This window comes from Equus caballus, chromosome 9 (assembly GCF_041296265.1).
Source record: "Equus caballus isolate H_3958 breed thoroughbred chromosome 9, TB-T2T, whole genome shotgun sequence".
Classification (NCBI taxonomy): Eukaryota; Metazoa; Chordata; class Mammalia; order Perissodactyla; family Equidae; genus Equus; species Equus caballus.
The window spans coordinates 51,240,038-51,255,618 of NC_091692.1; the positions used below are offsets into that span (position 1 = coordinate 51,240,038).

At 37.4% G+C, this 15,581-nt stretch overlaps 1 protein-coding gene across 3 annotated transcripts in view; it reads left to right on the forward strand.

Annotated features, from left to right (window-relative positions):
* Window positions 1-15,581, forward strand: part of NECAB1 (N-terminal EF-hand calcium binding protein 1) — a 172,977-nt gene that overhangs the window by 80,912 nt on the left and 76,484 nt on the right. For all 3 annotated transcript variants that reach the window (XM_014728038.3, XM_023648668.2, XM_023648669.2), the window contains exon 5: window positions 3,755-3,852. In XM_014728038.3, coding sequence (XP_014583524.1) covers window positions 3,755-3,852 — 98 coding nt within the window. The remainder of the gene's footprint in view (window positions 1-3,754; window positions 3,853-15,581) is intronic.

The following is a 15,581-nucleotide window of genomic DNA, read 5'->3' on the forward strand; positions in this document are numbered from 1 at the left end:
TACCTGGCACATTTATAAAATCAACAAAAAGGAGTTGTATACAGTTTGAGTGAAACTGGTTTGCAACCCTTCAAAGTAACCCATATTCTTTTCTCTCTCTCTTTTTGTTTTTTGGTGAGGAAGATTGGCTCTGAGCCAACATCTGTTCCAATCTTTCTCTATTTTTTGTGTGTGGGATGCCACAACAGCATGGCTTGATGAGTGATGTGTAGGTTCACGCTTGGGATCCAAACCCATGAACCCCAGGACACTGAAGTGGGGCACGTGACCTTAACCACTATAGCGCTGGGCTGGCCCCAAAGTAATCCATATTTTGAAATAACCAACTGACTTCCCTATTCAAAGCACAGGTTCTCTTTCTCTCTCTCTCTCTCTCCCCCCTCAGTTATTTTCTTTCCTATCTACTTTACTGCTTGAGAAGCTATAGCAAGGCGCATATTGTGGGATCCATCTAAACTCATGAGAATGCTTTGTGAAACCAGTTCCCAGTTTGGCCTTTGTGACAACTGTGAGTCCTCTGGTTCTGACTTGGAAATCTCAGGCCAGTCCTGAAAACTCAGCAACTTGGAGGAATGAGATGCAGAATAGAAAAAACTCTGTAATTTGGCCATGAAGCACCATCAATTAAATACAGTAGCAAAGGGAGAAACAAACTTTTATTAGTAAGCATTTTTTAAAAGACGTTGCATTGAAAATCCACAAGGAGATAATTTGCTTTCTGACAGATAACTTGTTTAATACATCTGTTTATACATCATGCTCTACTCTTTCATTATAAGCAGTGTTCAGACTCTTCTTACTTCTCAAAGATTCTACACTTAAACTGATCAGGATTGGTTCCCACACATTTCCATATGTGCAATACAGCTCTATTTCACTCTTGCCCATGGAACCCACATGCAGGATTCAATAAAAGCAGGTCTTTTCTCCAGGACCTTCTAGTTTACCAAAGAATGGGTTTTAGGGAACAAATATTTGTTCTGAGTCTTTCTTTCTCTCTAATGCTATAACTTAGGGACAAACACATTTGCCCAGCTCACAGTGACACCCTGGTTCAAATAAGGAACATGAGCCACAATAACAGGAATAAAATATTAGTCTAAGCTCAGCCACTTCCAAAGCCATCACTGACCCTCCTTTCCTGCATTGGGGTATGAAGATAATATTGCTGGCATTTCAGGCTCCTGCCAACTTCTACCTTATAACTTGGTATCACTGGTCCGTGGTCCTTGTTCTGTGACGAAATCACTCCTGGCAATTGATGCTATCCTTATCTCTCCTGATGATGTGCCACCAACATTCCCCAAACCTTCCACAGTGTATCCAGGATAATCTTCTTAATAGAAAAATTTGAGGATGTCACTCTCCTTTTCAGAATTGTTCCATGGCTTCCCATTGCCCATATTGGTTCTTGTGTTTAATCTGCATCATAATCTCCTAGCCAGCCTGTTTTAGAAAGTAAAATAAGATTATTCCTGGTCTTCAACCCAAAGATTCTGATTTAGTAGATGAGACCTTATTAATAATTTTCATTTCTAAAAGATATTCTAGAGCAGTGCTTCTCAAACTTAATTGTGCCTACAAATTGTGCCCCTAATCACCTGGGGTCTTATTAAAATGCAGATTCTGACTCAGTAGGTCTGAGGTGGGCTTAAGATGTGGTATTCTGACAAGATCCCAGGTGATGCTGATGCTGCTGGTCCACAGACCACAGTTTGAGCAGTGAGGATCCCGAGAATTCTCTTGAGAATCTGATGCAGACGGTCAAAAACATTGACCTAGACTTGAGGGTAAAATTTAGAGCACCTAGCAAGGAATATTTCCAACACATCTAACTTCCTCTTTCATCACTGATTTTTCAGCATCCTGCTTCCTTGCTGCCTTTTCTCCTTAAATATCTCCCACTTCTGTCCTTTATCTCTTAGCAATGCCGCACGACACAGACTCCTGCATACATGACAAGATATCACCTGCTTCCGTGCTTTGTTCACCCTCCCTCTGATTATCCAGCAGGTTCAATTAAAGATAACTTTTATTCTCTCCAGGGGCCTTCACTGATCAAACCAATATCTTTTCTATGAATGAAATATTTATTTTCAAAAGATAGTTTTCCTTTTTGTTTAATTTTTATAGCTCTGCTTTTGTAGCACCAAATTCTTTTGTTTTAACTTTATATATTTCTGCCTGCTTGCATTTAAATCCCCATTACAATCTTCCTTGAGTCTTTGTATATATTAAAAAAAATGTGCTAACAATTTCACCATTTGCATTTTTCTTTACACTTTTTGCTGTTTCAACTTAGTGTGGACTCTATTCTGATAATGGTTATGTTTCCAATTTAAGAATAGTCTATAGCCACATTACCTGCTTGCTGATTCACGAAGAGTTTTATCCACAGGGACTTCATTTATTACAAATGATTGCTTGGACTAGGTCAGACATCTTTGTCAACACTATCAGAAAGTCAACTTCCTAACCAGGAATTAAAATGCTACTTTGCAACATTTCTCCTTTCTTATCTTCTGAATAATCCCTTCCTAAAAGAACCTTTATATGCAATGATTTGCACCACACTGTTTTTTTTTAAGGAATACATAATCAGTAATGAATTTTCTTTTTTGTCAAAAACATGTCATGCGTACATAGACTATATTTTGACAACCATAATTTAGAATTGATTTATCACTTACCTGTGTTGTTTTCCTTCTTCTCAGAAGAAGTCTGCACATTTACTAATAAATTAGCCAATGATATTTTCGATTTGTTATTAATCTCAGTGTCAACAAATAATTTCATCTGCAGTATTAAGTTAATCAAGGAAGTTTCCCTCAAACATGCTGAAATTTATCCCAGTGACGTCAAATGGCTTATATGTGATTATATTTACCATTCAATTTAATTCCATAAATACTTATGGCACATTAAAGAGAGTCAATAATAAACTACAGTTCATCCAAAGATGAGTTCACAGGAAAAGTGAGGACTATTGATTTTCTAGTAACCGAAAGTTCTTGGTCTCTTCAATATATGTCTTTCTATGAATTTTTGTTGAACTAGATCTGTCATTTCAGAAATATCTTGATTTCTGTAAGTAAAAATACGAGTTCTCATTTATCTCTCTCTTATATTTCATCTTACCACCTTGGGATCAGTTCATATTCCGTACTCTTAAATTTAATTGTAACATCCAATGTATTACTTATTCCTGCCAACTGAAAAATGTGTTAAACTTGCCTTTTTCTCTGCCCAAATTGTTGAAAAACATTAAATCATGACAGGAATAGTTACATAGAAGGTGCCATAGAAGACCTCCCTTGTGTACTGTAGCGTTACTAATTCTTAACTTTGAAGAGAGCTTATCTTCCTGAAATGTCTCCCTGAAGAAACAATAAAATATAACTTGTCTTTTTCTAAAATTACTATCCTGGTAAGAGCTATAATGATATGCTATTGAGAACAATTTTTTATTGAAATAGTCTTGTCCATAGATGCAGATTCATTTTTTTCTTTTATTGTAGGAAAGGACATTTCCTTAAGAATAATGGTAAACATCCAGGTTTAGTTATTTCTTTTTTTTAATGAAATGAATATATTGGCACCTTAGTCTCTTTGAAAACCTTCCATTTTTCATTGATAGCTTACACTTTGTTTTACTCATTTATGGAGTAAACCAGCAGTTGATTTTTTTTTTTTTTGCTTTGTTTTATGATTACTTAAATGCAAACGAATTTATTTCAATATTTTCACTTTTCAGAATATTTTTCTCAGCACTTGGGTGAGTATGAGAATGTGCTCGCGGCACTTGAAGACCTAAATCTTTCCATCCTGAAGGCAATGGGCAAAACAAAAAAAGTAAGGAAATGTTGATGTTTATTTTCTATAAAAATCTCTTTTTTGAAAAAATTTTTCTTGAAAGTCATACATCTTTCTAATGTATCATAAAAGTATCCATTTGTTTATCACTGATAATTTATTTTTCTTGATATTAAGTGAGCTATTCTATTCATTCACAACATAATTACAAAATGCTTACTAGGTGCCAGATACTGTGCTTCATGATGAGAATACAAAGAGCTGTTCAAGCAGCTCTTATTTTGGTGGGGAGATAATGGTGTAAACAAGCAATTGCAATGTAGCATGGCAGGGAGAAGCACAGGATCAAACAGCTAATTCATACTGGAGGAAATGGCACTTGAGCAATTAGAGATAAAGAAAATAGTTATAACCAGGCAAAAGACACCTAGACACATGGAGCAGCATGTGCAAAAGCCCTGTGTCAGGAGGATTCAGGGCATTGATGGAAATAAAGGTGGTCAATAAGACTAAAGTCCAGAAAACCCAAGAGTGGCATGGTGTGAGATGAGACTGGTGTGATAGGGAGGGGCTATACCTTTCACAATGTTGTTGGCATACCTAAGAATCTAGGCCTATATCTTAAATGCAAATAAAACAGCCACTATTTTAAGCAGAGATGTGAAAGCACATGCAGTCTTTTGAAAAGACCCTACAAGAATTAGCTTAGGATTAGAGTGGGGAATGTGGGGCAATAGAATCAGGAAGGGGAATCAAATTGGAGGTTGGTGTCAAGATGGTGGTGGAACCAGACTCTGAACTCACCTCCTCCCATAGACACAACAAATTTACGACTACTCTTGGAACAATTACCCCTGAAAGAGAATTGAAAACTGGATAAAAAGAACCTCTGCAACAAGGGACAGTCCTGATTGAGGTGGAAGAGGCAGAAATTCCTTTCTAGAGAGAAAAAAAGCCACCTTCTAGCCACAGTGCTTCAAGGCTGGCTGGGAGCCATCTTAAGATATGCAGCCTTCCCTGGAGGAGTGGGGAACCTGAATGGGGATGTGTTACCACTATAAGCATCTTTTGGACTCAGCACAAGCAAGATGAAAGTCATAATATCTGGCTTTGATGGTTATTAGAAATGATGGGGAATACCCCCAGAAAAGCTATCAGACATGAGGGGAAAAAAGCCAGCTCTTAAAGGGCCCATGCAGAAATTCACATGTTTCAGAAAGCAACCCAAAATCACCAGAAAGAAATGTACACGTTCCTTTGGTGAAAAGAGACTTACCTGATATGTTCTGGGTGCATCTTGGTGAGAGATGAGACCTCTCTAGAGATTGAAACATTGGCAGCAGCCATTATTATGACCTAGTACAGGTATGCTGACACAGACACTGGCAGATACCATTGCAGTTCTTCCCCTGGCCTGCAACAGGAATGTACCATTAGACCTTGCAGCCAACTGTGTTGGGGCTCGCCAAGCCCGATAAAGTGACTGAAGGGTCCAAGGCAGCCACAAGCAGCTGAGCACTACAACCAGCTAGTAAGGGGGACAGCCTAGCCTCCCTGGGCACCTGTAGCAAGAGCAACTCTGCCACAACAGAAGGACATACATAGCCAAACAGGGGTCATTCCTGGAAGATTTGGAGCTGGTGATGAGAGGGAAGCACACTGCTGGGCCTTATAAGGCATCTGTTACATAAGGCCACCTCTCCAAGATCAGGAGACACAGCTGACTCACCTAATACATAGAAATAAGCACAGAGAAAGAAGCAAAATGAGGAGGCAAAAGAATACATTCCAAGTAAGGGAACAGGACAAAAACCCCAGAAAGAGAGCTAAATGAAACAGAAATAAACAATCTACCTGACAAAGAGTCATAAGGATGCTCACTGATGTTGGGAGAAGAATGGATGAACTCAGTGAGAACACCAACAAAGAACTGGAAAATATAAAAAAGAACCAATCGGAAATGAAGACTACAATACTGGAAATGAAAAATTCACTAGAGGGACTCAATAGCAGAGTAGATGATACAGAAGAACGGATCAGCAAGCTGGAGGATAGATGAAAGACTAGAGGAAATCACCCAAGCTGAACAGATAAAAAAGAATTGAAAAGAATGAGAACAGTCTAAGGGACGTCTGGGACAACATCAAGTGCACTAACATTCCCATATGATAGGTGTCCCGGAAGGAGAGAGACAAAGGGACAGAGAATCTATTTGAAGAAATAATAGAAGAAAAGTTTCCTAACCTAAAGAAGGAAATAGAAATCCAGGGAAAGGAAGCACAAACAGCATCAAACAAGATAAACCCAAAGAGGCCCGCACCGAGACACATTGTAATTTAAATGTCAAGAATTAAAGATAAAGAGAGAATTCTAAAAGTCACAAGAGAAAGGCAAAAGTGACATACGAAGGAAACCCCATAAAGCTATCAGCTGACTTCTGAGCAGAAACCTTACAGGTTAGAAAGGCGTGGCATGATGTATTTAAAGTACTGAAAAGAGAAAACCTTAGTCAAGAATACTCTACTCAGCAAGGTTATCATTCAGAATGGAGGAGGGATAAATAGTTTCCCAGAGAAGCAAAAATTAAAGATGTTTATCACCAAGAAACCAGTCTTAGAAGAAATGCTAAAGGGATTTATTTAAGTAAGAAAGAGAAGACCACAAATAGGAATAAGAAAATTCTAAAAAAAAAAAGGCAATAAAATCACTGGTAAAGGCAAAAATACAGTAAATGTGGCAAATCAAGCACCTATGAAAATAATATGAAGGTCAAATGACAAAACAGGCAAAATTACCTATTTCTATGACAAGAGGGTAACGTATACACACATACAGACATGCAAAGAGGTTAGATATGGTATCAGAGACATAAACTGTGGGAGGAGGGGAGTAAGAGAACAGAGCTTTTAGAAGAGGTTGAACTAAAGAGCCTATCAACTTAATATAGATTGCTATATATGTAGGTTATTATAAATGAACCACATCATAATCACAAACCAGAAACCTGTAATCAATACACAAAAAATTAAGAGAAAGAAACACAAACATAATACTAAAGATAGCCACCAAACCACAAGGGAAGAGAGCAAGAGAAGAAGGGAATTAAGAATAAGTACTAAAACACCCAGAAAAAAAGTAACAAAATGGCAATAAGTACTTACTTATCAATAGCTACTTTAAATGTCAGTGAACTAAATGCTCCAATCAAAAGGCATAGGGTGGCCAATTGGATAAAAATAAAACAGACCCATATATAAGCTGCATACAAGAGACACACTTCAGATCTCAAGACACTCACAAACTGAAAGTGAAAGGATGGAAAAAGATAATTCATGTAAATGGAAAAAGATAAGAAAGCTGGGTAGCAGTACTTATGTCAGACAAAATAGACTTTAAAATAAAAACAGTAGCAAGACACAAAGAAGGGCACTACATAATTTTAAACGGAACAATTCAACAAGAGGATATAACACTTGTAAATATCTATGCACCCAAAATAGAAGCACCTAAATATATAAAGCAATTATTAACAGACATAAAAGGGGAAATAGACAGTAACCCAATAATAGTAGAAGACTTTAACATTCCACTTAAGCCAATGGATAGATCCTCCATACAGAAGATCAATAAAGAAACATTGGCCTTAAATGACCCATTAGACCAATGCACTTAGTAGATATATAAAGACCATTCCATCCAAAAACCATGGGATACACATTCTTTTCAAATGCACATGGGACATTCTCCAGGATTGTTCACATATTAGGCCATAAAAAAGTCTAAATAAATTTAAGAAGATCGAAATAATGCCAAGCATCTTTTCTGACTACAAAGGTCTGAAACTGGAAATCAACTACAGGAAGAAAATCAGAAAAGCCACAAATATGTGGAGATTAAACAAAATGCTACTGAACAACAATTGGGTCAATGAGAAATCAAAATAGAAATAAAAAAATACCTCGAGACAAGTAAAAATGAAAATACAACATACAAAAATCTATGGGATACAGCAAAAGAGATTCTAAGAGGAAAGTTTATAGCAATACAGGCTTACCTCAACAAACAAGAAAATGTCTAATAAACAACTAACAGTGCACCTAAAGGAAGTGGAAAGAGAAGAAAAGAGAAAGCCTAAAATCAGTAGAAGGAAGGAAATAATAAAAATCAGAGCAGAAATAAATGCAATAGAGACTAAAAAAAAGATAGAAAAAAATCAATGAAACCAAGAGCCAGTTCTTTGAAAAGATAAACAAAATTGATGAACAGTTATCTAGACACACAAAGAAAAAAGGAAGGAAAGCTCAAATAAATAAAATCAGAAAAGAAAGAGGAGAAATTACAATGGTCACCTCAGAAGTACAAACAATTATAAGAGAATACTCTGAAAAGCTATACACCAACAAATTGGATCATCTCTCAGAGACAGATAAATTGTTAGTATTGTACAACTTTCCAAAACTGAATCAAGAAGAAATACAGAATTTGAATAGACCAATCACCAGTAAGGAGATCGAAACAGCAATCAAAAACCTCCCCAAAAATAAAAGTCCAGGACCAGATGGCTTCCCTGGTGAATTCCACCAAACATTCAAAGAAGACTTAATACCTATCCTTCTCAAACTTTTCCAAGAAATGGAAGAGGAGGGGAAACTTCCTAACTCATTCTACAAAGCCAACATTACACTGATACCAAAACCAAACAAGGACAACACAAAAAAAGAAAATTACAGGCCCAGATCATTGATGACCATCCATGCAAAAATCCTCAACAAAGTACTAGCAAATCGAATACAACAATACATTAAAAAGACTGTACACCATGATCAAGTGGAATTTATTCCAGGGATGCAGGGATGGTTCAACACCTGCAAATCAATCAATGTGATACACCATATTAACAAAATGAAGAATAAAAATCATATGATCATCTCAAAAGATGCAGAGAAAGCATTTGAGAAGATACAGCATCTATTTACGATAAAAACTCTAAATAAAATGGTTATGGAAGGAAAGTGCCTCAACGTAATAAAGGCTATAAATGACAAACCCACAGCTAATATCATTCTCAGTGGAGGAAAACTGAACAGGAACTAGACAGGGATGCCCACTGTCACCACTCTTATTTAACCTAGTATTGAAAGTCCTAGCCAGAGCAATCAGGCAAGATAAAGAAATAGAAGGGATCCAAATTGGAAAAGAAGAAGTGAAATTGTCACTATTTGCAGATGACATAATTTTATATATAGAAAACCCTAAACAATCCACCAAAAAACTTTTAGAAATAATAAATGAGTATGGTAAAGTTTCAGGATACAAAATCAAAAATCAGTTGTGTTTCTATACACTAACAACGAAGTAGCAGAAAGAGAAATTAAGGATACAAACCCATTTACAATTGCACAAAAAAGAATAAAATGCCTAGGAATAAACTTATCCAAAGAAGTGAAAGATCTGTACACTGAAAACTATAAAACATTGTTGAAAGAAATTGAAGCAGATGCAAAAGAATTGAAAGATTCCGTGCTCTTGGATTGGAAGAATTAACATAGTTAAAATGTCCATACTTCCTAAAGCAATCGACAGATTCAATGCAATCCCTAACAAAGTTCCAACAACATTTTTCACAGAAATAGAACAAAGAATCCTAAAATTTATATTGAACAAGAAAAGACCTCAAATAGCCCAGCCAATCCTGAGGAGAAAGAAACAAAGCTGGAGGTATCACGCGCCCTGATTTCAAAATGTACTACAAAGTTATAGTAACATAATCAGCATGGTACTGGCACAAAAACAGATGCACAGATCAGTGGAACAGAATCGAAAGTGCATAAATAAACCCACACATCTCCAGACAAGTAATTTTTAGTAAGGGAGCCAAGAACATACAATGGAGAAAGGAAAGTCTCTTCAGTAAATGGTGGTGGCAAAACTGGACAGCCACATACAAAAAAATGAGACTAGACCACTATCTCACGCCATACACAAAAATTAACTCAAAATGGATTAAAGACTTGAATGTAAGACCTGGAACCATTAAACTTCTAGAAGAAAACATAAGCAGTACTCACTTCAACATTGGTCTTAGCAACATATTTTGAAGTACCCTGTGTGACCAGGCAAGGAAAACAATAGAAAAAATAAACAAGTGGGACTAAATCAAACCAAAAAGCTTCTGCACAGCAAAGGGGACCATCAGCAAAACCAAAAGACAACCTAACAATTGGGAGAAGATATTTGCAAGCTATATATCCGATAAGGGGTTAATATCTAAAATATATAAAGAACTCTTACATCTCAACAAAAAAACCCTAACAACCCTATTAAAAATGGGTAAAACATCTGAGCAGACATTTCTCTACAGAAAATATGCAGATGGCCAATGTGCACATGAAAAGATGTTTAACATTATTAACTATCAGGGAAATGCAAATCAAAAGTACAATGAGATATCACCTCACTCCCACCAGGAAGGCTATAATTAACAGGACAGGAAGCAACAAGTGTTGGAGAGGATGTAGAGACAAGGGAGTTCTCATACACTGCTCGTGGGAGTACAGACTGGTGCAGCCACTATGGAAAACAGTATGGAGATTCCTCAAAAAATTAAGAATAGAGCTATCATACTAGCCAGCTATTCCACTGCTGGGTATGTATCCAATGAACATGAAAACACGAATGCATAAAGATAGACACACCCCTGTATTCATTGAAGCATTATTCACAATAGCCTAGACTTGGAAGCAACCTAAATGCCCATCAAGGAATGAATAGATAAACAAGACATTGTATTTATACCCAATGGAATACTACTCAGCCATAAGAAATGAAGAAATCTGGCCGTTTGTGACAACATGGATGGAACTTGAGGGTATTATGCTAAGCAAAATAAGTCAGAGGGAGAAAGTCAAATACCGTATGATCTCAGTCATAAATAGAAGAAATAATAACAAACACATAGAGACAGAGATTGGATGGGTGGTTACTAGAGGGGAAGTGGAGAGGGAGGAGGGTGAAAGGGGTGATTAGACAAATGTGTGTGGTGATGGGTTGTAATTCGTCTTTGGGCAGTAAACATGATGTAATGTACACAGTAGTCAAAATATTATGATGTACACCTGAAATTTATATAATGTTATCAACCAATGTTACTGCAATATAAAAAACCTTAAAAATTAAAAAGAAGAAAGAAAGGATCAGTAAGATGAGTGAGGAGGCTAGTTCACTAATCCAGGTGAGAGATGTTGGTAGTTTGGAGGTATTGACAGAAGATACAGAGAAAAGTAAATGGATTGCACAAACATTTGAGATTGTATCACTAGAACTTGGAAAAAGATTGAATATGGGGGATGGGAGAAAAGATTGTCCAGGATGAACCCTAGTTTTTGGCTTGTTTACCTGGGTAGTGGCCCTACCTAGACAGAGAATGCTGAAAGAGGACCAGATTTGAGCAGGTAAGATCATAATTTCTTTTTTAGGCATATTGAATCTAAGCTGCCCTTATGACATCTAAAGAAAGTCAAATAAGCCATTGGGTACATAGATCTCGATCTGAAGATCTGAAGTCTAGACTGGAGATTAAAATTTGTGAATTGTCAGCACTTGGGCAAAGAATTTTAATGACATCATCTGGAGAGAGAATATAAAGTAATAAGCAGAGGAGACCTAGCACTGAGTAGAAACTTCAACTTTTGATGGTGAGTGAAAGAGAATGAACCAGCAAGAAAGTCTGAGGAGTGGACAGAACCATGGGAGAAAAGCCAGGAAGGTGTAGTGTCCAGAAGTTGAATAAGAGAGTATTTCATGATGCAAGTAGAAAATAATATTGACTGCTATAGAGAGGTCAAGAAAGATGATAATTAAATTTCCCATTGTCAATAAGTAAAAAAAGACATTTTAGCATATGTCAACACAAATAATCCATTACCAAGCCATAAAGCAATATTTGGGAGAGTTTATTATGAGCCAACCCTGAGGACCATATAGCCTGGGAGAATCCTTTCATAAAGCAAGGGAACTCTCCAAAGTGGGGTGTACAGAGTGGTTGTATACTGTCAAAAAGCATGAATCACATATGATAGGAATGTCCCTTTTACAATAGTCAGAAGATTGCTTCGCCAGCACAGCAATTCAGTAAACATAGCAGGTTGGTGGTCAGAAGGTGGGTGGCCATAAGGTGAGAGCAACAGGTCAGCAATTAATCCTTGGTTAGGGAGAGATGCTTATCCTTAAAAAATTGCTGATGTGGGGGAAGTTACATCCTTATCTTTAAGGGCATTGTTCTTGTCTTTGGCACATATTGAAATATTTAAAGCAGCTATACAATGCATGCTCAACAGGCCACATCAGGCCCTTTTGGAAAAACAAGGTCAGGCCAGATTAGTTTTAACCCAAATAGCTTCCTCATCTGCTCCAATATACCCTAGTGGTTGTCATTTCTTTAACACATATAAGGTACATAAGCAGAAATAAAAAATTTTTAAAGCATATATGGAATTTCTGGATAAAGACAGCAGATTTATACATACAAGGAACTCTGCTTGCTCCTGAAGCCCCATCCAAAAGACTGAAATAAGATTTTTTTAATGGGGAAGTTTATAGCAACAAAATTTGGAAACCCAAAAGCACAGGGACAACAACCAGGTAGCTGACAGCAGACCTCAGGTATTTGACTGCTTGGCCTGTAGAGGGAAAAGCAGAAAGCCACCAGCTTCATTTGTAGAAAGGCTCAGGAATTGGTGGCACTAGTTGCTACTGGAAGAGGAGGAGGATGGTAGGGCTAAAACAGGGTGCTCTGCTGGAAATCTGAGAAGGGTGCAGTTAGATCTCAAGATCTCCTGCCTTTCTCTACCCAGCGAAGCAATTGCCTCTTTATCAACCCAGGAAGAAAAAACAGACTTGTTCTCTGAAAAGGTAAAAGAGAGCATCTCTGCCCAGAGGTGGTATCATCCACAGTTGAGGGATTCAGTAAAAGTTTACATATTAAATGAAAAGACCTCCAACAAACTTCCCTAACTTAACTCTGAGTGTTGGCAACCAGGTTTACATTCTGCAGACAGAAAGAGGTCAGCCCTGAGAAATGGAACCAACACAAGAGAAAAGACCTAAAGATTCTCTAACAGTAGAGCTTGCTCAGATATCCCTCTCCTCCTCTGACATCCTAATCAGCTTGTTTGTGGCCCATCCCTAAATAAGCACAGTCAGCCAGATGTCACTGAACTTCATACAGGAAAGGCAGAGACCAAAACAGACAAACAAAAAGAGGAGGAAGTGGGAGGGAGGGAGGGAGGATGGACAGATGGAAGGAACAAAAGAACTAATGTAGGGGACTAGATGGAAAGACGAAAACTTCAAAATAGTATCCTTAACCTCTTCAGAGAGATAAGAGAAGCTATTGCATCCATGAAGCAAGAATGTGATGACAAACAGAACAAGAAGGAGCTCTTGAAAATTTAAACAAGACAACAGAAATAAAGACTTAACAGAATTCTGGAAAATGAAGTTTAGAAAGTCTCCCCAAAAGTAAAGCAAAAAAGAAAGCATAATAAAATTGGAGAGTCAGCCTAGGATATCTTATATCCAAATAACAAATTCCAGAAAGAGATAACAGAAAAAAATGAAATCTGAATACATTTTCTCTTAACCTCTTCAGGAGTATTTGGAAACTGCATAAAATTTCATCCCGTGGGAGCTTCTCTCCAGAAATGGTAATTTTTAGAATGTCTGTTTGGTGTGGCTGACTTCTCTCCTCATTCCTTAGGTCTCCTTTTAAATAACGTATCCTCAGAAAGGTCTTCTCTGACCACCATATCTAAAAGAGGTTATCTCTATTAGGGCATCTCCTGTTCCTCGCTGGCAATTATCAGAAGGAGTAACTATGTATTTATTTGTTTTTGTTATCTGTAAGGAGGGAAAAGGGCAGTGTCTTTTTCAAATACCCAGCACCTAGCATAGGACCTGACAAAATGCATGCAATAAAAATGTATTGATTGATTAAATAAATTGATTAAATGGATATTCATACAGCTCCAAATGCTAAATACTTTTGCTTCTGAAAGAAAAATTGCTCCTAAGTCCCTTTAAGAAGCTTTCAGATTTCCTTTAATAGGAAGGAAAAAGCAGTGTATAATCTTCCTTATTGTCTCACAAATTGCATTAAAATCATGTTGTTTTCCTTGACTTAATACAATAGGCTTTGTGGGATTGAAATCAAGGTGTCAACAAAAATAATCCATAACCAATCTATAAATGAAAATTTGGGAGAGTTTATTCTGAGCTAAAATGTTAGGACCATGGCCCGGGGCCTTTCTTCCTCAAGGAAGAAAGGGCACCAAAGAAGTTGTGTGTACAGAGTGGTTATATACCCCTAAAGAGGATGTTTCACATATGATTGAAATGTCCTTTTACAATAGTCGAGAGACTGCTTTGTCGGCACAGTGATTGATGGACACAGCAGGTAGGTCTGCTGTCTCAGTGGACACAGCAGGGTGGCAGGTCTGTTGTCTCGAGCTGGGTGGTCACAGGTGAGCTGGGTGGTCAAAGCGGAGCACAGCCATCAGTTCCTAGCCTGAGGAAAGATGCTTATCCCTAAGGAAATGCCAATGTGGCAGAAGTTGGATTTTTATCTTAAGGCCATTTGTTCTTGCCATAGTAAATGTTTAAAGCAGATATATAATGCGTGATCAACAGCCACGGTCAGGCCCTTTTGGAAAAAACAAAGTCAGGCCGAATTAGGTTTAGACCAAATGGCTTCCTCATATACTCCAATATATCCTATTGCTTGCCATTTCTATTTGTCAAAGGTCAATCAGTTATTTTGGTCTCTTAGGTACAAAATCTTTTTCTTGGCACTGACCCTTAAAAGTACATTTGATCCATATAATCATACTGCTTAATCAAGGATAAGATCTTTGGTTTAAGAAAAAGAAATGGTGAGAAATAGAAAAATTTCTTTGTGTGTTAGCTCAAAGGTGAGTGAAATGTAGAAGTTTCATTTTTCAAGCCACTGTTGAGCTGACATCTTCTCCAAACTGTCTGGCCCAATGAACCCTTCTAAGTGAGAAATCCAGCATTTCTTTTTGAGAATCTCCCTATATTTTTACCCAGAGAGAAAGTCCTGTCTCAGTAGGAAGGGCTAACTGTTCTAGGCTTTTGTGAAAAACAAAATGCAAGCCATTTGTAGTCTGTCTTAACTGGCAGTACCTCTGCCTGCTGTTTCAGAGAATGGATAAAATGGGTTCTAACTGCTTAACTTAAATGCCAGGAGGTGACTCAGAACAAATACAGTGTTTCATTATTTTCTGTTCTTCCTGTCTCAACCCCAGCCTTTTGAGAGATCCTCAAGGGTTACCTGGAGTTTTTCACTTTGCTTATTTTTCAGAACAAACACCATAGGTCAAATACCAAATGATCATTTGAAAGCCCTGAAGGTAGTGAAAACCAGAATTCCCTGACTTTGGAATTTCACAAAAACATTGGGTTTGTCAATTTGTTTTCTTCTTTCCACAGTGGGGTGATAAGGTAACTGACATCATCAGTATGTGATATGCTTGTTATCTCAAAACAAATGTGGAATTCCAATGCTCGAGCTAAAATTCATCTCATGTATGTTATATAAACACGAATGGGATTTCCTTAAGCCTTATTGGTAAGACTTAAAAGGAGACTGTTGTGAGCTAAAGTGAAGAATGGTGTTCTTAAAGTACTTACTTAGTGTGATGGTCACCTTGCTGAGGGAAGCTGGGAAAATGTCCAAAATTAAAATGGGTATA